The 27,979-nt window shown below is 36.6% G+C and overlaps 1 protein-coding gene across 4 annotated transcripts; it reads left to right on the top strand.

The window, feature by feature from the left end:
• The first annotated feature begins 363 nt into the window (after positions 1-363).
• Positions 364-27,384, top strand: NRIP3 (nuclear receptor interacting protein 3). 4 transcript variants are annotated; one of them, XM_026706587.2, is made up of 7 exons: positions 364-686; positions 10,248-10,427; positions 12,453-12,535; positions 24,230-24,372; positions 25,578-25,630; positions 25,732-25,826; positions 27,236-27,384. In XM_026706587.2, the coding sequence occupies exons 1-7, from the start codon at positions 519-521 to the stop codon at positions 27,249-27,251; spliced, it is 738 nt and encodes a 245-aa protein (XP_026562372.1). In that variant the 5' UTR covers positions 364-518; the 3' UTR covers positions 27,252-27,384. The 4 variants fall into 4 exon arrangements, with proteins under 4 accessions (XP_026562372.1, XP_087777200.1, XP_087777202.1 ...); XM_087921074.1 differs by lacking the exon at positions 27,236-27,384 and adding an exon at positions 26,914-27,229; XM_087921076.1 differs by lacking the exon at positions 27,236-27,384 and adding an exon at positions 26,903-27,021.
• Positions 27,385-27,979: the final 595 nt, after the last annotated feature.

Below are 27,979 nucleotides of genomic sequence, written 5' to 3'. Positions count from 1 at the left end.
CCACTTAGAAATGGCGTAGGGTCTCCTGCTTGGGCGGAGGGGTTGGAGTAGATGACCTACAAGCTTCCAGCTCTGTAAATCTGTATCCGTTATACATCTACAGCTGCCGGCTTTCTCTTCATATGCAGCATATACTGTATGATACCCACCGTGCATTTTATTCCTTTTTTTTTTTAAAGGCACATTTATTTAGAAGGAAAACGCAGCTTCCTTTCCTCTTCTCATTTTCCCGGGGATGCCCGCTGCTTCTGCTCAGCGGGCAGCCCCGCGTCTTCGACTACTGGCGCGCGGGGGCGGCCGACCGGTATACCGCACGAGGCCCGCCCAGCCCCTCCTTGGCGCTGCAGCCGCCGCCGCACCGGCGGGGGCACCTGCTGCTGGAGTTAGTCACGCGGGGAGAGGTCTTGCTATAAAGTGCTCCCGCTCAAAGCCCGCCCAGGCATCCCCCTCGGAAGAAGCAACGGCGGCGGTGGTTGAAAGGAACCTGAGGCCCGGCCGGCGCTAAGGGAGCCGTCAAGATGTTTTATTCGGGGCTGCTGACCGATAGGAAGGACATGGACGTGAGGGAAGCCGCAGCCCTCCGACAGCAGAGGAGGATGAAGCAGGCCGTTCAGTTCAACCACAAGGACTCCGCCGATCTGCTGCCCTTGGACGGGCTGAAAAAACTGGGAACTTCAAAAGACACTGTAAGAATTTGGATTTTTGTCCGGGAAAGAGGGGACGCGGGCGAGGATTGGTAAAACACCGGGGGAGGGGGAAGGTTTCGAGCAGGGTCAACTGGATGGCCTTTGGCAACCCTCGAATTGCGCTGCATTTTGGCTGGGTGGGTGGAAGAAATGGGGAAGGGCGAGCGGGAAGAAAGGGCTGATGATTTCAACAGCGTCCTTCGGGGGGGCGGGTTAAGGTTTTTTTTTTTTTTTAAATGAAGCACGTACAAGCGTAACGTAAATCATGTTGACTTTAAACGGTTGATCAATCAAGGAAAGGAGGAAGAGAGGGGAAATTTAATTCTCTAAATAATTTACTAGTCTTGTGCTTCCCTCTCTCTCTTCATAGGACACCAGGGTCTTAAACAGCCTTTCTTGAAATCAGCTCGATTGATTCTTGCAGAAGGAGCTTCTTATTAAATGAGTTCACAACAATTGCAGCTCTGGAGCCCTGCTTGCCCGAAGCTTGCAAGATTTTTGGAGGGTGGGGGCCAAAATGGCAGTTTATAAGGACGAAAGAATTTTGAATCGTGAAAGCAATGCTGGAAAAACAATTTTAAACCCCTCCCTTTTACATTGCTATGGCATTGATCCAGTTAAAAGAGGTGTATATGTTTTTAGGATAAAGAACCAATCCTGATTCTGTCACTGGCTTTCTATGATTTTTGTAAATAATCCCTTAGAAATCTTATACAAAGAAGAAACCCTTTTTCCCCTAAATCACAGGATTTAGCCACCCCCCCCATCTGCAGAGCTCTCAGCATCCTTACTATTGAAACATGCATTAAACATGCTATTTGAATTGAAGAACAAAATATAGTCAAGCAGAAAACTGTAATTGCCGATTTCCTTTTTCTCTCTTCTGGATGTCACATCTTTCAGGGAATATTGGATTTGGCAACATATAATCATTTAAAAAGCTGAAATAGTTTTTATGGTGACATATCCTATTTATGCTTCCAAAATTAATTACTTTATAACTGAATGTTTACTGGGATTTCACAAACTTGCTTAAACCATCTAGCAAGAACATTTATAAATATTTGTACTCACACTTATCTATTTTGTTAATTCCTGATTTAATTTGGTCTCAACTGCTTTAATATGGTGGCCTCAGCTGAGTTCTTGAAGATTATTAGATGGCTAATGCTGGTTTAGGTGATGTGAAAGTCTGATTTAATCAGCCTGTTTTTAAATCAGCAAAATGGGGAAATGTAGACAACATAATAGGACTATAATTATAAGTCCCTTCTATCTGTTCAGCTTTCAAATATTTGAGATACATACCGACAGTATATACACTTGAAGCCAATGGGCATTGCAGCCCATGACAGTGACTATGGAGTCTACCTGTGCAAAAGTTGGAAGGTATAAAAAAATTCTAGAAACAAAGGATTTCTTTCCCCAGAAACAGAATTAATAAATTATTTTTTTCTTAATGAACATGAAATAAAATGGCTTCCCGTGGCTTTTTAGCTTGATTATGGGCTCCCTTCCAGTCTCTAAGGCATAGACACAGAGATACCTTGTTTTTTACTGCCTAACTTACAAATTATGAATCGGGCTTGATGACATGGTCAATCACAACAATAACTTTTGCATGGTTTATGATGTCACACTTCATGCTATACACAGCTGTAGACACCTGGATCAAATATTTGTAAAGACAGATCTGAAAGCACAAGTGTCAATTTGGCTGTGGTGAACAGCATTGAGTATGTTTGTGAAAAAGTACCTTGAGAAATTACACAAGAAAGCTAGTGTTAGTGACATTTGTCCACCACCGCTTCTGCCTCTGACTAAAGCTGATATTCAACCAGGGACAGAAAATGAAAGAATTGGACTTGTCAGAAACAGCATGTTCCAGAATCCTCTTATCTTAAAGTCAGAGCTAGGAAGGACCCGTAGAAGGTGTGCAAAGATTCCAGGAGCCAATTTTGTGTATGGCCTAACTGCACATGGGACTGACGGAGGAGTCCCAGAAGCCATAGGGCACTGGCATGTTATGCCACTTCCTGCTATCAAAAGGAAAGAAATACCCAAAGATTTTATTCACATGAATCGTAACGGAATTAAGGCTGGTCTTTTCACTGCAAAAGAACACCATCTATATCAGCAGCACCACGAGCTTCATTGCAAAACAACTGTTGCTAATACCTTCCCCAAAAATGTCCCTCATCTTCCTGATGCCATGACCTATGGGAAGCCATATCCTCCTTCGACACCCATAACAGACATCCTTCAAAATAAGTTTGGTGACCAGTGGCTGCAGGAGCAGCAGAAAGCTAACATCCATCTTAAGCAGAAGAAACATTTGAAAAAAAAAAAAGGGAAAACACACGAGACCCGTATGACATTGTTGAATAAATATCAAATCCCTATGAAGATAGATTCACAATGGCACATGCCAAAATTTCAGAAAGTTGCTCCCCATCTTGACACCTTCCCAAGTCAAGAAGATAGACTGAATGCCATGAAAGCTCAGCAAATGGAAGCACCAGTTCGACGTGGCCAGTTTGGTTGGGGTATTTATACACATATATAGAGCTCAGCTTTATAAAGCAACAAATGACTTAATATACTTCAATATGAGCTCTGTGCTATGATAAAAAGTTTGATGGAGCCTGCCGTAAGTAGCATTAAAATGAAACTCCTTGTGAAAAAAAAAAAGAGATAAGAACACGAGTCTCTCATTGCTGAGCTTCTGCTATCAGATAAATAGAAAGAGTGGAATTCCTGACTGTCACCTAAAGAATTCATTACACCATTTGAGGATGGGATGTTGGTACAACATCACAGCTTAATATAAAGCAACTGTCAATGTGTTTTAGCTGGAAAGCTTGTATAGTCTTTTTGCCTCCAGTCTTATTTGGAAAATGAACTCGCAGTGGAAAGAAAATACTCTCCTATATTAAAATAAATAAAATAGTTAAAAAATGTTATTTTTTTCTGGTTTAAAAGAAAGCAGAGAACATTGCACAAATACTAGTAGGCTATATCTAATGTTAATAGAGGAATAACATCCTTTTTTTCTTAATGTTTGTAAAACCCATTATATGCATAAATACTGGGTTTTCTAATCATTAATATGTGAGCATAGATTTAAAAATGAATTTTCTCTAAAAAGATATAACATGAGAAAATGTGACTTGTATAATCCTTCTGTTTTTACCAAAGGGGGGACGGGACATGCTTCTTTGGAAACTACCACCCACTATCTCTCTTGAATCATTTTTCATTTCATTTATTTCTTCATCCCTGTAGGAAGGGGTGGGACTCTACAGGTTCGCACCTATTTGCTAGAACCAGTTGTTAACATTCTAAGCAGTTGGGAGAACTGGTTGTTAGCAGAAATTACTGGCCTAATCCTGTAAGGGAAGGCAGGAAGGAAACATTCTGGTGTTGCTTACAGAAACTGCCTCTCGGTTAACCCTTATTACGTTCTTGGCAGGACTAGACTTCCTGTCTCAGGAACTTCTCTGGAATCTTTTTCCCCCTCCTTTGCTGGTACTTTGCCTGTGTGGAGTGACCATTCAAAGTTACAATGGCACTGAAAAAAGTGACATGACCGTTTTTCACATTTATGACTGTTGCAGCATCCCCACAGTCACAAGAGGCCAGGCGAGGAGATGCGTGCCTCAATGTGAGTGATATTGAGTTGGCCGCGCCCAGCCAATAATATGACCACCAAACTATGTCCACCAACTTAGCCATGCCCAGAGAACCGGTTGTTAAAAAATTTGAATCACACCCCTGCCTGTAGGTTGTAAAACTTCTAGAAGTTCTGGACTAATTTATGAGAATGTTCTCTTTTCTAATTCACTGGATAAACTATTGTTTTTATATTACCATGGATGCATTCATATAATTTAAAGTTAAGATGCATGTATATAAATACGCTTTACATTAGTAGCTATTGATATTTACATCTGCAAAAACCTGGTTCTTTCCTGGTTAGATCTTGTCAAATTTGATTACTTGTACTAGGTATGCTGAAGCTATAGCAGACATCTATAATCAATCTTTTAGCAGGGGTGGAGTTCGACTACAGGAACTACCTTCAAAGAAAGACTTAAAGTAATTTTTGCCTTATTGTGCATTCAAATTTGTGTCATTCCCAAACCCGGAATTCAGTAAAAAACAGCAATAAAACAATTGAAATTTAATAACTGATTCCTTAACATTAACACTTTGCAAAAAAGATGGTATTAATGTTTGAGAATGGATTTGGGAGAGTCACAAATACTCTTTTTCCTATATTCTGAATCAGTGCATGGAGGTTAAACTAAAGACAGACTGGAAGCCCTGCCTCCACGTGTCAAAACTACTTAGTCTAGACTTGGACAACTGCACAGCATGAAATAATTATGCTACCCTCTCAGATGTTCCATGACTAGTTGTTATTGGAATTGGCTTGATGAGGCTGCATGGTCCTGGTCCCTCTTCACCTTCAGATTTGCAAAATGGTTGTGTTCAAACACATTTAAAATAAATACCTTGCAACTGGCTATGTGAGCGGGACTGAGAGCCCAATAGCAATATATTTAAAGTGGCAAAACCTAGAAGCAGTGATATATTCAATGGGATGCTGAGATAAAAATGGACAAATCCATAATGTTTGGAAGGAAGAGCAAGGTCTTAGATAACACTCCCCCCTCCCCCACAATTTACAGTATCTCTTAAAATTATTCATTTTTGCCGTGGTTCTTCTCCTCAGAGTACTGTAAAAGACTACACATGCAATAATTCAAGGTGTGGCACATTGTATTACCAGAAAAATAGAATTATTATAATATTAGAATACAAATAACAGAGTTGGAAGTTGACCTTGGAGGTCTTCTAGTCCAACTTATTAACTTATGTATTAAGGCCTCAGAAGATGTTTTCTGAAAAGCCTTTGGGAACATTTCATATCATGTGGAAGGAGAAGTACATTATAGAGATAGGCAAACTTAGCACCAAGCTTATATCCTTCCTGGGAGACAGCAAGGATCCCTTGCATATGCATTTGGAAGAAAGGCAGAAGAGAGCAACCTGAAATTATGAGACTCATAGATTGTCCTACAGATGCTTTTTCAAGAGATAACGACTTTCTGGTTTTTCTTTGAAGATGTTTTGCTTCCCATCCAAGAAGTTCAGCTCTGAAGGAGAAAAACCAGAAAGTCCTGTTGCTGCTTGAAAAAGCATCTTTGGGACAACCATGACTTGAATAACTGAAAATTTCCATAGGCATTGAGTCTCTATGAGTTCCTCAACCTTTTTGGCTTTGCAGACCAGCAGGTGCGGGGAGAGGGGATAGTGCGAGTAAGCATGCACATAGCTCCATTTGTGTGAGCAGCAGAAACGCGCATACTGCTTGCACAAGTGGAGTGCACATGCACAGGCTTATCCTATAGTTGGCCACGGCCCAGGGGCTAGGGACCCCTGTCATAAAGAGCAGGCTGTGTGATGAGTGCAGAGTGAAGCCTTAACTATTAGATTCATTGCCCCATATGATCAATGTATCATGAGGTACTAAATAGTCAGTGCCACATCCAATACTCACAACTTGCTGAGCCACAAAAGTATATCAGCTTCCAACGTTAAGCGAATATAGTACTTATGCAGATATGGCTGCTATCATTAATTGATCTGGTTAAGCATGGTGAGTTAATACCATCTATAAGAAGTTTCAACAAAGAATACAATACTTGGGATTTTATAGATAATACAAACAATGATAGCATGGAAATTAAGGTTGTATTGGGGGAACCATCTAGAAACAACTGTGAGTCCACTCCTTTCACATATTCAACAGAGATTTTTTTTGGTACAAATGACCTTTTTCTTTATAATTTAACTATAAAACTGTGAAATATTATTAAAACAAAGGTTGCCCTCTTATTTTTTTCCCATAGTGTTTAGCATATTTGGTGGATATTCAATTTGTTGATTTCCAGCATAAATTCTAGAAGGCATTAGCCTTGCCTTAATTAAAATCTCCATTTTCTTCCAAGTTAATTTTAAGGGGGGAAAAAAACCCATAGTTATCAAAGAAGTGTAATTCTTTTGAAAAAATATATGGATACTGGAAATATTCTGTGAAATTTCAGTATTTAATTTCAAGGAAGTTAATGCAGATAGAAAAATAAATACCAGCATATATTTCATTATTGAATATGAATAGAAAATTGACAATAGCATTAGAGGAAGACAATTAAAACTAACAAGTATGTAAAGTATTTTTTATACTGCTTATTTATAACAAGTTTTATTATACTAAATCTAATTCAATACCATTACTTGAGAAATGTGTTGGTAGTAATTAAAATATTAAGTAATGATGGAAAGTTAATTTTCGGTGAGTAGATAGTGCTTGGAGTTGCCTATCTGGAAGCAGTTTATATTAATGCACATATCATTTTTTCCTTCCTTTTAGTGGATCTTTGTCTGAAATTTCTGGACAGATGTAACTCATTGTGCCTTCTGTTATGTGGACATTCAAAGGACTCTTTAAATCCTTAGGTGACTAAGAGGAGCCCATGTAGGAATGTTTCTATGTAATGACATTATGAACATCATATCTACTGCTTGGAGAGGCATAATTAGCAATATAGGGAATACCTGAAGGGTCTTAATGAGTGTGTCTATTTCAGTGAATAGTGTTAATTCAGTGTTAATTATAATTGCAAAAGGACCATGAAAATTCTAATATTAATTCAGTACACCAAAATCTGTTTTCCCAACATTTACTTAGATGGATGTGAATTACAAAATTTTCAGGTCAGAGAAAGATGCAGTGTTTTGCTTTAATCTCATAAAATAGAAAAGGGTACACATGTAATCTGCCCTGTTATCTTATTAATAGTTCCACGGCTTCGTGAACAATATGAGGACAAATAGTAAACCCAATTTAAATAGTTTCAATTACCCTTCTCCAACATGATGAACTGCTTGGTCATGCTAACTGGGGAGTCTGGAAGAAGTCCTTTTTTTCAAAGGAATGAGTATTTGTGCAGGAGGGCTGGATATTACGGTAGTGGCTGAAATGCATAACTGGATTAGAGTTTAGTGGCTAGTAACTATAATAGGAATATTAAAAAATGGATTGGATGGGTTAATAAACAGACACAGGGGATATCAGAGCATATCAGAGTACTCCTTGATGGCTGAAAGATGAATATTTATAAATTAAGAAAGCTCTTCACTCATCTTTGAGTATTGATTTAGTTAGAAGTAACTTGCATTTTAAGTCTGTAGCTTCTTGTTAATGATTTTAGCATCATAATGCTATTCTTGTTCAGATCATATAAGTTAGGTAGAGCCACTTTGATCTAGTGGTTAAGGCACCAGGCTAGAAACAGGAGACTGTGAGTTCTAGTCCTATTTTAGGCATGAAAGCCACCTTGAGCCAGTCACTCTCTCTCAGTGCGGCCCACTTCACAGGGTTGTGGTCCTCAAGAAAATGAGAGGAGGAAGGAGCGTTATGCATTATGCATTTTTGCTGCTGCCTTGAGCTACTTATAAAATAAAAAGAGGTTTTAAATTAAATAAATAATAGACTATTTTTTATATTAAGAGCAAATATAGAGCTGCGGGAAACTAATCTTATGAGAAAACAGGAAGATCTCATTCCCATTTCAATATTAGAATAATAGAGTTGGAAGGGACCTTGGACCTTGGTCTTCTAGTCCAACCTCCTGGCCAGGCAGGAACCCCTATACCATTTCAGGCAAATGGTTGTCTGATCACTCACCATCATCCTTTTGTGATTGAACTGATTTTCTTTCAGCTCTGCTCTAACACAAAGCTCTGGTTTTTTTTTTAAAAAAACACCCTTTTTTCTGTAGTTTACAACACTTGTACCTCTGGGGGGCCTGGCCGTGGGCTATTTTCCTATTTACAGGGACTATTTTCCCATATTATTCACTATACTTCCCAGTTTTGGAGCTCAAAATTCTTTAATAAGTTTCCCAGGCAACCTTATCAGCAAACTAAATAATTAGAATCATTTTTTAGTTTTTGTAGAAAAGTGCCTGCTTTGATTATCTCTGTTCATATAACCAGGATGTGTTGAGCTGTTGTCTCATTCCATTTTCTAGTCTCTCTTCTCAACGCAAAGGAAAAATGACAGTGTCATGCCATCACCACAGATTTTAGTAGATATATAGGTTTAGATGTGAAGACTTGGATTGTCCCTCATCCCTCTCATTTTTTTCCCCCAAAACAGCCAAACAGTGCATGTACTGAAAACATGGGAAGGAGCAGGGATAGTTATTATTCCATTTACATTGTTATAGCTCAAGGGCTGGTCACTGAATCAAGATATTTGCATTTGATTGGCTGATGATAGTGTGTTGTCTTCTATATTTTTAGCAACAGATTGCATAATTTACAGTGACTGGCCGAGTTTCATGGGAGTTAGAAGCATCAACTCTCCTAGTCCACAGTGTCAGCAAATTTGTAGCATTTCAGTTGGATTTATTTTTCAGGCATGGCATTATGTCTTGAACATAAAGTCCTTCTTCCTACAAAACATAAGACAACCATCGAATTAAGAGCCTTTCCCGTGTTACTGAATGGTATTTTTGGAAAGAAAAACATTTTTGAGGTATAGCAGCTTATCAGGCTAAGGTGCAAAAGCAGCAACACCATCTGAATTTTTTTTTGTGCCGAGCTGTTATAAGAGACTCAGTTTAGTGTAATGGTTAAAAGGATACACCAGTAGAAACAGAAGGTTGCGATTTCTACTCACTGCCTTAAACATAGCCAGCTGGATGACCTTGGGCCATTTACTCCCTCTCAGCTCTAGGAAGAAGGTAGCAGCAAATGACTTTCAGAATGACTTTATCCAGGCAATAGTCAGGAGTCAGAACTGACTTGAAAGCACAAAACACTAATGCACAAAAACATTGACTTGTGTTGCAGTTTTGCCAGCTATTCAGGAAGCAGAACAGAACAATGAATGCTAAGCTTCTTTACTTCTAATAGCTCTATCAATTTTTATATTATGGGCAAGAGCAAGCTGATACAGGTTTTAAAATGTTGAGTGCTCTTTCTCTCATACATTTGCTGAATTCTTTGACTATTTTTATAAAAGATGAGTGAGAAAATGATTCCATATTTCAGGGAAGGATCTATTTTATCTTAAGACATCGTATGTTTGTCTGGTTTGCCTTAATCTGTTAAGTGCACCTAGCCTCTAATGGGGGATACAGTATATACTAAAATAGGGATAAATTAAATGATGGTGATGTAAATGAATTAGATTTGTGTATAGAAAATTGGGTCCTAATTGACTTAGGCACAGACATTTTTACTTGACTATTACAGTACAAATGTAGTGGTTGCTGTTTTGTGTATATAAAATATAACTTAAATTCAGATGCTGACAACAATCCACTACTATTTAATCACTACTGATTGGTACCTAATGGAGTGTTTTTAATTGCTACTTGGTTTTTTGAACATTGGATCTTTGAAACTTTAAATGACTGCCAAGTGCTACAATCTGGCTTTGTTTTACCTGTGTTTTCTCCCATGCCCTGAATTTTTTTTAAGCAACCACACAACATTTTGCAGAGACGCCTCATGGAAACAAATATGTCAAGATTGCGGCACAGCCGAGGGACATGTTCTCAGAAAAATGATCTCTCCGCTCAGACAAATAAACTGAATCAAATGAAACTGGATAGTCCCCCCAAGACAGAGGAAGAAGACCTCATTCTCATCTGCTGCCAAGTAAGCTTTTGTATTGTGCAGGAGTTCCATTAGTCCAGTTCCTTTACTTTCAAAAGGTTTTGTATTCCTGCATCTCAAATAGTAGAACTTTCCAGAACAAGACTCAGGAGCATTCTGCTCCAGGCCTCCTCAAATCTGAGGATAAAGTTGAGGGCTGCTTGTATTTTGTTTGGATTAAACATCAGAGTTGAAAGTAATGAATGAAGGTGATACATGTGTCCCAGGATAATGTTGCAGGATCTAACCTGGATCGGTCACTGGGACCAGAGGTTTTGTCTTCCAAGATTTCAGATTCATTCTGGAGCCCATCCACAGGAAAGGCATGAGTGGGAGGTTGAGAGTTATGCTCTTTGGCTTAGGAGTGACACAAATGTAGCCTATGTGATTTGGGTTACAACTAACACTGCTGTTCCTCTGATTAACTGTGACCATGAGACTCACTTCCAATAGTTCAGCTTCTGTCTTAAAGCCCTGGAGTTATTCCCCATGTTCTGAGCAATATCTACTGAGATCCTTCACTAGACAAAACATTGACTCAACCCAATTGCTTGTAAATTAATTAAACTGGCTGAGTTTACACAATTCATTGAGCACATATTAGGCAATTGCATTTTATCTTGTGTATGTCATACATCTTTCATGTGTGAACCAGTCAATAAACACATATAATTCTATTCTCCTTTGGTAAACATTACTGTGCACAGAAAAATGATAAACGATAGCATACAAAGGAAAGGAAAAAAGTAAGAGAAAATAAAATCTGGCTAAATCTAGTTTACTTCCACACTATATACTGTGTTTCTCTGTACTTTTCTAATTTTACAAACCATCTTTGCTGTCACTGAATTTACACTGTGTTTGATATGTTGCCTTTTGCTTTTTAAACTTCTTACCTTTCCTTTTTGCAGTTTATTAACGCCATCAAACCATAGTGATTTTACTATTTTCCCCTTTTGCTAACTCGGTCATTGTTCCTTCATATATTTGTCTTGCAATTTAATTCTCATTTGTTACCTCTTATGAACAAAACATTTCGACATTTAAATATACCGTACATATGCTTATTAAACTTGCATATGACTGTTTTCAGGGAATTGACTAGCAGTTTACAGCAAAAATATATAATTTCCACTTCAAGGAACAATAAAACATCCATGGCAACATTCATGCATCATCAATTTCTTAAATACCACATTCCCACTGCATTCATTGTGCTGTTTTTTCTGACATATCCAACCCCCACTTCCATATAAAAAGGGGGCATAAGTACACTTCCATATATATCCCAATGTTTAACATTTCTCACATAGATTATATACTGCCCACTGTCTAACAGCATTTGACTCCCTAAAATTTCTCCATTTTGTTTTCCCATCTTAATAGTCCCACAAATAGACTATTTGTAACAAGGTTTTGAGCTTTTATATACGATTTACTTGGAAACCACCCTTAATAATATTAATTCATTGGGTGGGCTTTGGGCGAGTCATCTCTTTGCGCAACTTATGTCACAGAGTTGTTATGATGTTTGTTTCTTGGTGTTTCCTGAGTGTGTTTCTCTCTCTGCAAGATAATCAGGCTAGGTGCACAGGAAAAGATGCAAACATCAAGAACTCAATAATTCAGCCCTGTGAAATACATTCTCATTATGTCAGAGTTGTTGTGAGCTGTTGGTGCTTCCTTCAGCTCCTAAATAAAAAGCAGTATAAAGATCAAATAAATCCAAAAACTGGGGTTGTATGACATACAAATTATTCAACTACACTTTAGTCAAGCATTTTGTGCAACTTCAGATCCCGCTATTAATTTATAGTTCTTTGTTGTATTAAGTTTTCTGGAAAAACTGAATAACCCTTGGTTAAGTCAAGTGTGTCTACAGGAACACAGCTACTGTATTGCAAATGCTTAGGGGTAGAATGGAGATAGAACTTTTTTTCTAAAACTATATAAAAAAACAATAGAAATCGAGATAATTCACTTATCATCAGTTGATAGTTTGCAAACATGCTATCTTTCTGTTTACAGTGTAATGGGAAGGAATTGCAAGTTGTGGTTGATACTGGATGCCAACGCAATATAATTTCTTCTGCGTGTCTGGAGAGATTAGGGTAAGCAATACTCTTTGTGGACTGTAGCAATTGATGTACAGCAATTAAATTCTCTTGCTCTTACAAGCTTAGGTGATTATTGGTTGCACTGCTCAGTTACAGATTTAGGTTCTAAGGTTACCTTTGAAGTTGCAAGCTGAGCTAAGAATTTGCTACTGCAGAAAGGGAGAAAAGAAAATTATGGAGTAAATTACAGAACTATTATTAGTAATAGTTAATAAAAATATTCTGACTCCAAGCAACATTTTTGGGGTATCTGTAGCACCTCTCTTTCCGTCATAGAGTAATAATCTTGAAAAAAGCATCTAGTATCCCAGTATACATAGATATATAGCTTTTATTATGGTTCCTTTACAATCATCTTTTGTTAAACATTGTTTGTAAATTCCTGAACTGGTCTAAAAATCTCCCTTAGAAACTAGCTGAAACAGCTAAATGAGAATCTGTCTTTCAAACCAATTCTTAATGCGTATAAGTTTTAAAAACATAAGTCTGGAACAAGAGAACTGTGTTTCAATAAATTTAGAATGATACTACATATTGGGAAATAATTTTATCCCAATTGTAATTTGGTCTATTTTTTTCTCCGTTGCTCAAATAGCCTTGATAATTCTCAGTCTGGTGACCATGAAATGATTATTTTAGCAATAACAATTTACAGCCCACACTGATTGCTGAGAAAATAAATGCCAGGTTTTTGTAAATGTAATGACTTATATAATACTGTAGCTCTCAGTGGTTGTGCCTGTAATGAACTGAGCACTGCTGAGCAATTTACAGTCTCATTACCCAAAGTCATCATTATACATTTAGTAGGAGTTTTACACTGTAAGTTAGTATTACTTCCCGCAGAGTAGCTGGCACCTTTATTTCCTTCTCACTGGATCCAGTAAGTATATTTCTGAAAATAGAGTGAGGCTTCCTTTGTTTCAGGACAGGAATGGATCACTGTTGATCCTCCAGATGCCTCTTCAAGTATCTGTTCCAGTTAGTTATGTGGGATGGAGCTGTTGGAATGAGGGAATCCATATTCCCTGAACTTTGTAATCATGTCTTTCATAGCTGTTTGGCAGGAAATTAGGGAAAGTGATGTCTATTTTCATACTGTCAAAAAATGGAAGCTTGTGGAACAAAATCATAAACTATATTTTTTATTGTTTTATTGGATTGAGCCAGTAAACCTCCTCAGAAGCACTACTCGTTAGCTAATGTAGACTATTGATTATAGATTATTTTGATTATATAGTAGTTTGATTCTTTTATTCATAGGGTCTTCTCTGAAGTGAGGATTGATTTAATAATTTTAAAAACCTTATTTAGTTGGAACATATATAGTTTCTCTATACAACACTAGCTAAAGACATTGCAAGAGCAGCCCTTGAAACTGTCCTGCTACTTTATGAAATGTTGGCTTTTAGGGCTTAGGTCACAAAATGTGTTATATTCCAGCCATATCCTTCTTCAAGGAATTTCATTCTATTCCTCCACCCACTGGATCTACGTTTTTTGATTACTGGGTATATTCCGTAGTATTTTCAATCCCCCTTTAATTTTTTTTCCAAAATATGTTTTATTTTTTCACATTTTGTTACCTTCTCTAACTACCAATTTTTATTTATTAGTAGTATATAGCACTAATGTCTTGGTGAGGGTATTGAGGGCCATACAAGACTTTGCTTCATTTGCTGAGGGCTACATTCAAAAGGAGAGTAGGGCCAAGATTTTAAAATATCATTTGAATATAAACATAGTAAAATTAATTAAAATCTATTTAATCATGTTATCCATTACAATATGAAGGCAAATTCTGGAGCATTCTGTGGATCTACCAAGGTTTTGGAGAGTTGCATAAGGCCCTTGGGCTTTCACATTCTGTATCCTTGACACATAGGATTTGACCTCTAAAAACTGCACTCTCTTTCTTCTCCTAATTGTGTATTTGCACATGAGCTTCCTTCAGTAATATTTGATTAGAGGAGAGTCCCAGAACATTTGAGAATTGAAGTTTTGAATCTCATAACAAATAGATGTTTCATACCAGTGATTTGTGACAGACAAGCTCATAAATTGGGTCTTAGATAGCAAAATTTCACACTGAATCACAAAAGGTTTAACCCCCCCCAAATTCCTGGGGTTAATATTTAATTTAAAACTTATATAGGCTTAGTGCTGTTCCATCAAAGAAATTACAGCTTATATTTATTTAGGTGGGCATAATAATAGTGGTGGGAAGAACAACATTGAGTGTAGTCCTTACCATATGCAAATCATTTCTTTGGTGATGTATCTCAGTCAGAAATACTGACTATCCAGAAGGGCAGCATAGAACATACCTTTGTTCCATCCCATGCTTAGATCAGGGAACTGGTGCTAGGATGCATGACACTATCTTTATTATTTTCCTTTTATAAAAAAATGAAAGATGTTTTTATTTTGATTACTGTAAAAAAGTAGTAATGTTAAGTTAGAAATACAATGAAAAATTCAACAAAAGCACTTTACATTGTCAAATCCATTGTTACCACAGGAAACTTCAAAATGTGAGGTTCGCCTGTCTTAATTGCTAGTTTTACCACCGCTCTTTGGTTGTGGGTGTCTCCTTTTGCACAGTTATCAACATGACTGATTTATCTCTGAAAACACAGATGATGTTTTTCTCGAAGTGTTACATTTTCTAGTTTTAAGGGAGAAATGAATTGAAATGTACAAATTGCCTGGGTATTTTTTTTTCCTCTTGAAGTGATGAATAGTGATTCTTTCAACTTTTAAAATTAAATTTTGTGGTATGCCCATATTTCCATTTAGCACTCCTGGGTATGTAAAGTTTTAATTAACACTAATTGTTAAGTATTTTCATTATCCACAATCTTTTTTTTCTTGATCTATTGTCTCTTCTAAAGCAATATTATATTGCATGAGATTGAATAATACTGTCAAGTTTTCTCAAAAAAATTACAAAACCTTATACTTTAATTGTCCAGGAGAAATCCATGTCTAGATGGAACCTATTTGAAACTCAAGGGACATGTTATACTGCATTTTATGCATAATTTCCCTTTCAAGTTTCTGCACTTTTCAGCATCACTGTAGAGTAGGCTAGAATTCATTTCTGTAAATTCTGTTTTCTATTGTGATTTTACATTGTTTTCTCTTTATGCTTTTTCTGAGTGTATTCTTTTAAGAAATGATTGTCTTATGATGTGCTCTGTTAAATCTATTTTACACCGAATGTTGCTTAGAAAATCCCTCATTGCTGGCATGTCAGAATTTTCTTTTTTACTAGATCTTTCCTGCTAACCCACTTGCAGTTATCCATGACTATTATTGTTTCCACATATTTTTTAATTGTAAGAATAAATGATTTTCACAAAACCCTGTTTACATGGGAAAGTATGCAACTTTTGCGAATGTAAAGCAAGCTTTCTGTATCAAAGTGTTTTCAACAAGTGAGACTCCAGTTCTCTGTTATGTAAATGTTATGAATTCATATAGCCTAACTAAGAAAAAGTAGTTATGAGAGTTATATACGTAAAAACCAAGTTCTAATCTAATTTAGTCATAAAACCTACCTTCCAGTTTCACTTAATTGTACAATTACTTTTTGGGGATAAAGATGGACAGGAAAATAAATCAGAATCTATTGGTAGATTGTGAGACTGAAATTAATAAGCATATATTTCCAATTTATTTTCTTTTTAAAAAATAGCAACAGCACAGCACGTTGAACATATATGCATGTATGAATGTATTCATTTATATAATTTAGAAGCCTCCTAAATCAATAAGATTCTGGGCAATTTACAATGACAAAAATAAATAAATACAGCTAATCCTCGACTTATCACCACAACTGAGTCCAAAATTTCTGTTGCTAAGTGAGACAGATGTTAAATGATTTTTTTCTCCATTTTACGACCATTCTTGCCATAATTGTTAAGTGAGTCACTGAAGTTGTTAAGTTAGTAACACGGTTGCTAAGTGAATATGGCTTCCCCGTTGACTCTGCTCGTCAGAAGATCACAAAAGGGAATCACAGGATCCTGGGACACTGCAACCATCATAAATATGAACCAGTTGCCAAGCCTCTGAATTTTGTTCAGATGATCAAGGGGATGCTACAACGGTTGTATGTGTGAAAAATTATCATATGTCTTTTTCAGTTCCATTGTAATTTTGAATGGGCATTAAATGAGCTGTTAAGTCGAGGACTATCTGTAATAATAAAAATGTACGCCATGTGCATCCATTAAAAATAAACCCATATAAAATTCTATAGGCATCTACGCTAACCTAAGGCCTGGGGAGAAGTCAGCATCCATTAGGATCTGAGTAGTATCTCACTTGCAGGTTTGCAATTATGCAATTATCCCATTGAGCCATCTTTTTGTGTTTGATTCTATTTTGCAGATTTCAGTGTTTAATTAAGAAAAGCAAGTTTCTGCAACCAGAATGTTTTTCTGTTTTTGTTGTTGATGTAGACTATTATCTCCAACTGTTTCCAGGACAAATCTGGGTTGTTGTTTTTTTGAGGTTGTTGGAATAAGCATGGAATAACATGTAATAAACAGTATAAACCGAGATGGCATAACTGCAGTGGACATAGATAAAAAGAAGTGCATCCTTCAAATATTTAGAAATTACAGCCGAAGCAAAGAAAATAAGTGATTTAAGGTTTTTGAATTGCAATAATATAGTATTATATTTAAGAAGCTGGAGCAAAAAGGAAAAGAGATGCTGGGTATATTTGGAAAAGAAACTTTTTAACGATACCATTAATAGACAGAAAAATAGGTCTTTCAAAGAAGCAGCATCAAAGTGCCTTTGGCACTGGCTCATCTCTGCATAGGTCATGAATCAGTCATGAATGAGTCATCTTGCAGAAAGGAACAGAAGAATAGTACCTTAAAGATGATTCAAATGCAAACAAGTTTTCATGGAACAAAAAAAAATATTGCTTTCAGACAAATAGCTTCTTTAGATAGTTTTTAATGGGAACAAGGTTTGATGCAAAGGGAAAGAACAGCAAAGAACTGTGATCATCTTCAGGAATATTTTGTTCTGATTCACAAATTGCTTACCCATTTCCTGTCACTCCAGTAAAAGAAAGTGAAGAGAAAGATTGTGCTAAAGGTCATCCTTCAATTAAATATCGATATTCAACTATTTTAAACATGTATTATTAAGAATAAAGTCATTAAAAGTGATCTTGTCCTTTTTTGTGTGTATACTATCAACAGCAGCTGCTACCATATCACCTTGGACTTGAAAGTAGTATCTCTGTGATTACTGCAGAAAACAGGTTAAATCTTACAAGGTCTAGAGAAAATATGTTTGGATGAGGTGTAATGAGCTTGACAAAAATTGTGAAAATTGAAGGTAAAGTAACTACACTGGTGTCTTTAAAATCAGTTAATGAAAATCAGGAAGAGTGCCATTTTGCAATATTAGTGGTTTTATGCATGCGCTAATGCCCAGGAGGAAAGGATCACTGCAGATTTTATTCTGCTAATCATTGCTGACTATAGGGGGCAATGCTCTTCTCAGTTCAAGGCCATGAGTCAGCACTGTCCAAAGATATTTTCATGGTCGTGTGGCCAGCATAATATCATGGAACGCTATTTCCTCCCCAACTGAAAAGGTACCTATTTATCTACTTGCATTTGCATTCTTTCAAACTGCTAGGTGGGCAGGAGCTAAGTGAAACGGGTACTCACCCCACTGTGCAGTGCTCAGGTTTCGAACTCGGTCTATCAGCTTTCCAGCCAACAAGCCCAGTGTCATAACCGTTGAGCCATCTCACCGCCCTCTGATGGTCAAAGTATAAGAAAATTAAGATGAGATTAAATGTTACGACATGAGGGGAAATATGATGTCATTGGTATCACTGAGGTCTACTGGATACTTCTTGTGATTAGAATGCAGAAATTGAAAGATATAACTTGTTCAAAAGAAGCAGAGCAAAAATAGAATATTTGGTTATTTGCAGAATGAATCTGATGTCATTGTTGACCATTTGATTTAAAAGAAATAGAAGAGGGAATAAAAACAATATAATTGTTGATATCTACTGTACATTTTCCAGCCAAGAAAAAGAAGTGGGGAAAGTTTTCTAAAAGCATAGTATGAATGTTCTCCAAACTCAAGAAGGAATAGAATGACCTCATAACATATAGGAAATAAATTCTGTGATGCATACTTTTCCAGAAAATGTCTGACTTCTCTTGCTATTAGCTTTCTTCCATTTAGAAGGTTAATTAAGTAACAGACATATCAGTTAATCTTGCTTAAGCTGAATAAATAAAACTTAACAAAGTGAAATAAAAAGGAATTAAGGAAGAGAACTAATAATAAAATAATGGTACTCTTGATTTTAAGATAATCTAAACCTGAATATATTTGAATATCTTTAATTATTAATTTTCTGCCATCTAATTCCCAATTACTCTGGATGGCTCACAACTAAAAGAAAATACAAAAACCAGATTTTAAAAACAGGATAAAGATGGTAAGAAGAATAGATTGGATAGTAATAAAACAAGGGATCTTACTGTCCCTCACCAAAGGTTTGGCAGTGATCCAGGCTGTAAGGCCTTTCTAAACTTCAGGATGGGTGCCATCCAGATCTTGAGGGGAATTTTATTTCAGAGTGTAGGGAAGGTACACTTACAGAGTCCCTGATAGATGACATTGTTGAATGGACCCAAATTTGCCAACCCTACAAGATTGAATCAGCTGGGCAGATAGTATGAGAGACAGTTGCTCCTCAAATAATAAGGGCTCTATGCCATGCACTGTATATTGGACTAAAATTTAGATCAGTGCTAAATAAAATTCATCCACAAGAGAAATGAGTACAAGCTGGTGAAAAATTTAAAAACATTAATAACCCGGGAGGGGGAAAAAGGACTTTTATAATATGTGGAAAGAAGGATTGGAAACAAAAAATAAATACAACTTGTACAGATGGTGTCAAGAAAGTAAAAAATAAAATGAAACTGACAATACAAAAAATAAAAAGGCTTCATCAATATATTCAAAATAAAAGTAAGGAAAAATGGTTTATCAGCTGCTCAGTGAAGATGTTGACATGCTAATATACATAATTAAAAGAACTATTCAACTCCTATTTTGGCTCAGTTACCTTGAAGAATATATGGATAAATATAAATAAAAGGATTTTAGCCTGAATAGAAAGATTTTATACTTGACAAAAATATAAATAAGGTAATACTTAATGACCTTGTATGTTTTCAGACAGACAAGGCCAATTGTTTTACATGCTGTGATATTGAAGAAACATGATTTCTTGGTTTGGCTGATCTTCCATTTCTTGCTTTTGAGAATCTGGGGTGAAATCCCAGGTACTGGCCAATGTCATTCTTATCCAAAATATGGGAAAAAGAGGAGGCAGGGAGCCATAGGTCAGCCAATCCAATACTAGTACATTGGTAGATTCTAGAGAAAATTACAAAATAGCTGATGTGTAAATATAAAAAAAACCCTACAGGTTACTATGGATTTATGAAGAAAAAGATTTTGTAAGATAATCTTCATCTATAGATCTATCTGATACACCAGTCTACTAATAAAGTAAAATAGAATAAGATTCTGAGCCTGCCTACTTCTAGCATAGAATGTATTTCCAGTTAAATTTCCTGCTCTGAAATTTCCTGCACCTTTGGCAGAAAAAACATTTGTCCCGCTCTGATCCAGAATCAGTAGGAGAGTGAAGATTTCTGAGATTGTACACATAGAAGGAACTGAACAGGTACTGTTTTCTTTATTTCAATAAAACCTCACTTGAACAAGCCAGATATTTTACAGTGGACACATTGTTCAGACTAGGGGTGGGATTCAAATTTCTTAACAGCCGGTTCTGTGGGCTGGCCTAATTTGTGGGTGTGGCTTGGTCATGTGACTGGGTGTGGCTTGATTATGTGACTGGGTAGGTGTGGCTTGTATCTAAATATTATATTTATGTAAATATTTATTTCTTTATAAAAAAAGAGCAACTTCTACCGCAAAGCAGGCAGGCAGATTGAGTTGTTCACAGAATTACAGATTCACTTAGAGATCTATCTTTCTGCAATCAGCTATCTGAGTCTGTCACATAAAATTTGCTTGCAAGCAAACTCATAAAATTTGCTAGCAAGTAAACTCACAAAATCAACTCACAACCACCATATATGTAAATATTGAATTTTTTATTAAAAAAAGAGCAACTTGTTCCCAAAAGCAGGCAAAGCAGGCAGGCAGACTGAGTTGTTCACAGAATCACAGATTCACTTAAAGATCTACCTATTTGCAATTGGCTACCTGAGTCTTCACTGAAAAGTAGAAGCTTCAGTCCTAAGGAAGGTTCGGCTCTGCTTTTAGATTAGCTAGAAAGCAAGAAATCCAAGTATTTCCCGCTTTCTAGCTAATCTAAATCTCCCGGCAGAGCAGAACAGCTGATGATCAGGGGGGGGAAAAGGAAATATAGCAACTTACCAAACCAGGCAAGTTGGATGGCTTGCATGCCAGATAAGGAGTGAGTGGGCGGGGAGGGGCTTGCCAATGGAGCGATTTGCCGGCTCTCCAAACTGCAGACAATCATAATACGTGTGTGTGCAGCATTTGCAAGAATTCATCTGTGCTGCCTGGACAGCTGACAAACACTGTGCGCAGGTGTGCAACATTTGAAAATCCTTGTTTCTTGCTTTTTCAACCTCAGCTGTGCTGTGCAAAGCAGCTGAGGAGGGAAAAGCAGGGAATAAAAGACAGCCTAGAGCCCGGGCAGGTGGGTGGGCCAAACACCGAACCAGTTCAGTGTCAGCTCTTTGGAGCTACCGATTGTATAGAACCGGGCCGAACCGGTAGCATCCCACCCCTGGTTCAGACTTCATCACATTTAATAGACTAATGTCTATTATAGGGGTCCTCAAATTTGGTGACTATTCTGGCTGACTGGGGAATCCTGGGAGTTGAAGTCCACAAGTCTTAAAGTCGCAAAGTTTGGAGATCCCTGGTCTATTAAGTTGAGGGATTTATCATAAATCATGCTATTTACACAGATAACATAAAATGACATAAATTTAGCAGATGTTCAGATTTTATAGATGGCTCTTCCTACAAATTGCCCTTGAAATCAAGATTCTACTGTATTCTTATGTATGCTGCTATTATACATATTCATAATAAGTTGCTATTCTGAGTCACTTTATATATATATAAAGTGTGTGTGTATATATATATATATTAATAAGTTGCTATTCTGAGTCACTTTATATATATATAAAGTGTGTGTGTATATATATATATATATATATATATATATATATATATATATATATATATATATATATATATATATATATGTATGTATGTATATATATTGCTTTCAAGTCTTGATTCCTAGAAACTGCCTGGACTAATCCTGCAGTTTTCTTGGCAAGCTTATTTAGGAGTGGTTTGCTGCCATTGCCTTCTTTGAAGGGCTGAGAAAAGAATGACTGGTCCAAGGTCACACAGCTGACTTAACAGATAATCAGAGTTGGAAGAGACCTTGTAGGTCATCAGGTCCACCCCCTCGCCCAGGCTGGAGACCCTACACCATTTCTGACAAATGGCAGTCCAATCTCTTCTTGAAAGAAGTGATGATGCTCCCTGACTTCATGCATAAGGCAGGATTCTTCTGATTCTTAGCCTGATGCCTCCATCATTGCACCAACCCAGCTATTTTCTGAATACTACTAATTGTTCCTTATCAGCAACTGATAACATTTTTAGATCAATTGCAAAAAGCTAACTTTCTACACATCCCATTCTTGTCTATTTCTTATACACTGGGGCTTTTGGTTTGTATTGTGTTATGTGTTGCATGAATTTAGTGGAAGAGGGCAAGGTTAAATTTTCAGTTGAAAATCTTCACACTTAGAAACTTCACATATATCAGCTGAGTTCTAAAATAAGATCAGAGCACACATGCACAGAAGATGCAAAAATGCCCAAGATAGACAGTATGTTAATGATAGTTAAAATATTAGACTAGTGTTAAAGAGTCAAGACAGAAATCCACCCTCAGCCATAGAAATTCAGTGGGTGACTTTGGGCCAGTCACCCTGTTTTGGCTTAGCTTGCAGGGCTATTATGGGACTAAAATAAAAGATCGCTGTGTAAATTATCTTGTAACCTAGGAAAAAGGGGCATATAGATTTTGCAAAAATAAATTATTAACAAAAGGAAAAACAATTTGTAATTGTCAGTAAATAATTTGGAAATCCTTGAAAGAAATCTCTATGATAATAAATCTATGGATACAATTTTGATTCAGAGGGAGGCACTGGTTTTTTTTAATTGAGGGCCACGCTTGAAGTGGGATGCTGGGGATCTCATTCAAAAAATGAGTGGGCCAGCACAAAAATTAAATTTGCTTATTTTTATTTTTTTTGTCATGTTAACAGTTATACTTTGGTGATGAGTGGGGAGGCTTTAGGGATCATACCTAGGACTATCAGGAGCCGCTTGGAAGACCGCAGATTGTATATCCCTTATGTAAGGGAACAGCAAAAAGGTCAAAAACTAAAAGTGTCTTCATGATTCACATTTGATACTCGACAGAGCAATGGAACATTGTGTATTAGCAAAATATGAAAGGTTTGCCAATTGTTAAAATTATCTTAACTATTTTCTTCCTATTTTTCATGAAGGCAGAATAGCACAATCTGCTTTTTAGCACAAACATCCTTGTTGTCCTTCTCTTAAAAAAACGGCTTAAAAATCATGAACTGAAGCGAACAGATGCTCCAAAAATGGCCTTATAATTCAATAGTTCAGATTCTCTTTTCTCAGTGTATGTTGATTAGACACCATATCTAAACCATATTGTGGGAGATGCAATTACCTCACTAGCCCTTTTGCTTTGTTTCAACATTTTTAAACATAATTTTCTTAACTGTAGTTTGTAAAACAATATTTAGCCATACAACTTTATATAATAATAAACAGTATTTTTTATATAATCTCTCTCTTTGTTACCAATTCTACTTTCTCACTTAAATTAGGCGAAATTAGAATTATTTTTCTTTCTTTGTGGTACTCTTGGAGAGTTCAGGAAAGGAAATTACATCTTTTTGCCATTCAATCAGCTGTCCAGCACTAAAGAACTAACCAGGGTGGGAAAACCATTAGGAAATACCCAAGCTTTGGGCTAGACTTGGAAGTTGAAAAAGCATCTCAAAAGAAGGAAATGACAGAACTTTTCTGCTACGTGGCCATGGCCAGGAAGACAATGTGAATTATACCCAGCCTGAAAGACCTGACTAGTGCCGCAACAACCTGTCTTAGGGAAGCAGGGAAGCATGTTGTAATAATATTTTATTCATTATAGAAGGAAAGAAGAGAGAGAAAAAAAAAGAAAGAGGAAAGAAAGAAAAAGAAGGGAAGAAAGGAAGGAAGGAAGGAAGGATTGATTGTCTTTGGACTTCAAACAGGTATTGAGTTAGACTGGCATGTTTAGGTTTAGTGTATAGAGTGCAACATACATTACCCTCCTATCAGGCTCAAGGTTATAGAGGACTCAATGAAATCCAATCAAATTCAATTTTTTCTACCTAATGGCCCGAATTTTGCCATTACCAGGTACACATTCCATCACACCTTCTAAACTGAACCTACTTCTGATATTAGCACAGTTGTTCTTATTTCCATCTTCAGGCTAAAAGAGCATATGAAAACCTGCACAGCGGAAGATGAGAAGATTTCATTGCCACATAATATGAAAGTGATTGGACACCTGGAACATCTGCCTCTTATAATGGGGACTGTCCATGTAGATTGTTTTGCAGTTGTTGTGGCTGGTAAGTGTTTATAGACACAATGCCTCTAGTCAAGCCTTTCACCAGTAAATTTTTAGAACCATGAATGATAAACCAATCTCTCTCTCACACACACCTATAATTGGCCTCTGTAATTATATCCCCCAAATATTTGTGTGGTTTTCACCCAGATGATGTTCCGGTAATCTTTTAGAAAATAGCTGTTCTGTCAGGCCTACAGGTGGTTGTGGACCTTTATTGGCTGTGTCTTATAGTACATAGAGTGCAGTTTGTCAGGATGTAGGTTTTTTTCCTTGTTGTTTTCTGTCTTTTAATTGAAAGCTGTCCAGACAAGTTCTTGAATTCGGCGGCCTCTGAATTTTAATAACAATAACTCCTGATTATATTGGTTATATAGAATTTTGCAACACAAAATTTTGTTTGGTGGTATTAGTGGAACATGCATGTTCCACAGATATGTATAGGTATTTCTCAACTTACGTTCATTTAGTGACCATTCAAAGTTACAACAGTACTGCAAAAAGCGACTTACGACCATTTTTCACACTCATGACTGTTGTAGAATCCCTGTGGTCATGTGATTTATATTCAGGTGCTTGACAACTGATTCACATTTATGACGATTGCAATGTCCCAGGGCCATGTGATCACCTTTTGACAAGCAAAGTCAATGAGGAAAGCAAATTCACTTAACAACAGTTACTAATTTAACAATTGCAGTGATTCAGTTTACAAATATCACAAGAAAAGTCATAAAATGGGGCAACTCTCAGTTAACAAATGTGTCACTTAACAACATAAATTTTGAGCTCAATTGTGGTCTTAAGTTGAGAACTACCTGTAATATACTAGGAACAATCTGTTGCAGGTGGAGAACACATTTTCAACTTATATTATATTTTAACTTGCAAGGATCATAAGGACATAGCCAGCGAGTCAAATATGCGACTGATAATGAGCCATGAGAGTTTCATCTTTTTTTGTTTTGGAAAAGTCTAAGGTAATTTTTTTTTCAAAAATTGGAGAATAAAAAATTACAAAACTGCCACTGTTTCAGTGATACTTGGAGTATACTTCTACAAGACGACATTCTGGACATCCAGTGGAGAGGAGGAATTGAGAAAAGTAACAATATCACATATCTTTAATATGCTTCATAGGAACAGATGTATACAGCTTTTTTGAATGCATCTTTCTGAACAGCCTTTGTATTATTATTTTTTCAGAGGGTAATGAGAAAAGTTTCTCCCTGGGATTACAAACACTGAAATATTTGAAGGTAAACTTCTCTTTTCTTGGTCTTTTTCCTTTTGTATATCTTTATTCTTTTTACTCAAGTAATGTTATTTTCTAATGCATTTCATTCATTTTATTTCTTAGTGTGTAATAAACTTGGATAAACAAAATCTGATCCTGGGGAAGACAGACAAGGAAGAAATTCCTTTTGTCAATAATGCTTCTATTCATGAAGAGAAGTAAGTGTTTTAATTCTCAGGCTATACTGATATTTAAGAGGATGTTGTACAGTTAAATTATTAGCATGATGAATATGTGAGACAACTAGTTGGGAATGATCTTGTTTGTTGCCAGAGAGCTCTCCTGATTGTTCACCATGCACTATCAATGGTGTATTATTACATTATTGAAAATTAGCACCCAGCATGAGTACCCAGAAAGCTTTCAGTGCTGAGTAATATGTGGTGGAAAGCTTGGATTTTTCAATGAATAATGAGCCAAATCTGTATATTCATGTGCCTAGAAATGTGTTTCCCATTCAGTAACTTTTGAACTTGCTTTCTTGAATGGCATTTTATCATTTCTCCTGGTCCTCATCATCATACTAGCTGGGTAGTATAAATTAGTCTTAAAATACATGTTTTCTAGAATCTTGAAATGCAGATACTATGGTCAAGTTTAATATAATTCAAACTCATGGTCTTGATCTAAAATCTGTTATACAACTAATAGATATTTTCTCCAGAACTTCTACCGGGTTTCCCTGTTGAACTGTCTGTTTTGACTCACTGCTTGCCACATGTTTCCAAAAGAAACAAAATAATGATACACTGTTCAACATGCCAGGTTCTAAAGAGAGCCGTGTTACCACTTTGCTCCTAAACTATTTATGTGAGTACTTTGGGAGAGTTGTCATGGCTGCCTCGGGCAGTTGATGTAAAATGTCATGAAAGCAAGGAAGCAATATTTCATTTGTTAGCATATTTTTAATAGCAGAGCATTTTTCTGCCTTTGGTGTCTAAATGACTTAACTAATTTTGGATGCTGTGCTTTTTATTCAAGTGGGAGATGGAAAGTGGGTAACCTCAGACAGCAAACAATCTTGATCTGGTCCTGTCATTAAATTGACTCTTAAGAAATAGGCTCTTCTGACAAATGCTTAATGCTACAGTAAAATAAACATTTAAAATTGTTCCAAGAACTTTTTGTTAGCAGCTCCCCTTTCACTTAAATATATCAGACATTAGAGAGATGGGATTTGTAAGACTTACACAAAGCTGGAAAAAAATTATGAGGTGCCCTACTTGCTAAACAGTTATTTCCTAGGGCACATCCTCATGGCAGCCACCTGCGCTCCTGGTTCAGTGCTGTAGCACACAACTGGAAGCCTGGGAAGTGTCCCTGGAAAAGGCAGGTACCTTTTTCCTCCAGATTTGCTTGTGCTAGCCATACAGATGGCATTGCCTTACAGTTTTTCCTATCACAAGAATGGGGAAGAGCCTTGGCTCTCATAGAGTGTGTGGCTTTGATACATTGCATGAGCAGAGTGTCCACTGGGAATATCCTTGCTCTAAGAGTTGGGAGGTGGGGGGAAAAGGCAAAAAAAATAACTCTCTTTTGAGAATCTCTTCCATTCATCTCATTTCAGCACTACTGATGCATGAAGAGAATATAATCCTGGCTTTGGAGAAAAGAGAAATACTGTGTGGTTGAATAAGATGTCAATACCAGTAATTTCAACCTGCTAGACTACAGCTAGACTATAGCTAAATGAAACAACACCTATCTTTCAGGAGTTTAGGACAACTTCAGACTTTCATTTATCATGTTGAAAATCTGAATTATGATCTGTAAATGGACATTTAAGTCCAGTCTTTAAAATGGTATTCTCGGTGTAGCCATCCAAGTATGAAAATATTTATTTTTCCAGACTCTACTGAAATCTAATTTTTGTTACAAATGGATTTGTGAAATAAACTGCCTTCTGCAAAGTTGGGGTTGGGGAGAAGACAATTTTGTAACTTTCTTTTTGGAACCAGTTGTGTTTAGCTGCTATTAATAGTTTCTGTTAATCAGCTTTACAGACCATACTTTTCAGTAGATAACATTGACTTGTTTGACATCATTCTTTCATCTGAGTAATTCAAAAAAGTTGTGGAGGATTTTTTTTATTCAAAGGAATATAGTTTTTATAATGGTTGATGATAATAATACAACTTGATCTAAGGTTTTTATTGACTAGCATTTTACTTATGGAAATTGTTCTTTGGATGGAAATGGAAAGGGGCATCGTTTTGACCAATCTGCCCCCTCTCTTCCAAGTTCCAAAGAATTGGTAGGCTTTCAAGAGTAGTATATGATTGCAAGGAGAGAGTGGGCCTTCAGGGAAAAA

The sequence above is a fragment of the Pseudonaja textilis genome, chromosome 1 (genome assembly GCF_049901715.1).
Source record: "Pseudonaja textilis isolate UNSWEBS1 chromosome 1, rPseTex1.2, whole genome shotgun sequence".
Taxonomy (NCBI): Eukaryota; Metazoa; Chordata; class Lepidosauria; order Squamata; family Elapidae; genus Pseudonaja; species Pseudonaja textilis.
This window is presented reverse-complemented; position numbering and strand designations above follow the sequence as displayed.

Coding starts and splice junctions, on each gene's coding strand:
- NRIP3 (XM_087921074.1), top strand. CDS start 519: ATGTTTTATTCGGGGCTGCTGACCGATAGGAAGGACATGGACGTGAGG. Junction 10,428..12,452: donor TCATTCTCATCTGCTGCCAA/GTAAGCTTTTGT, acceptor TTCTGTTTACAG/TGTAATGGGAAGGAATTGCA. Junction 25,631..25,731: donor AAACACTGAAATATTTGAAG/GTAAACTTCTCT, acceptor TTTATTTCTTAG/TGTGTAATAAACTTGGATAA.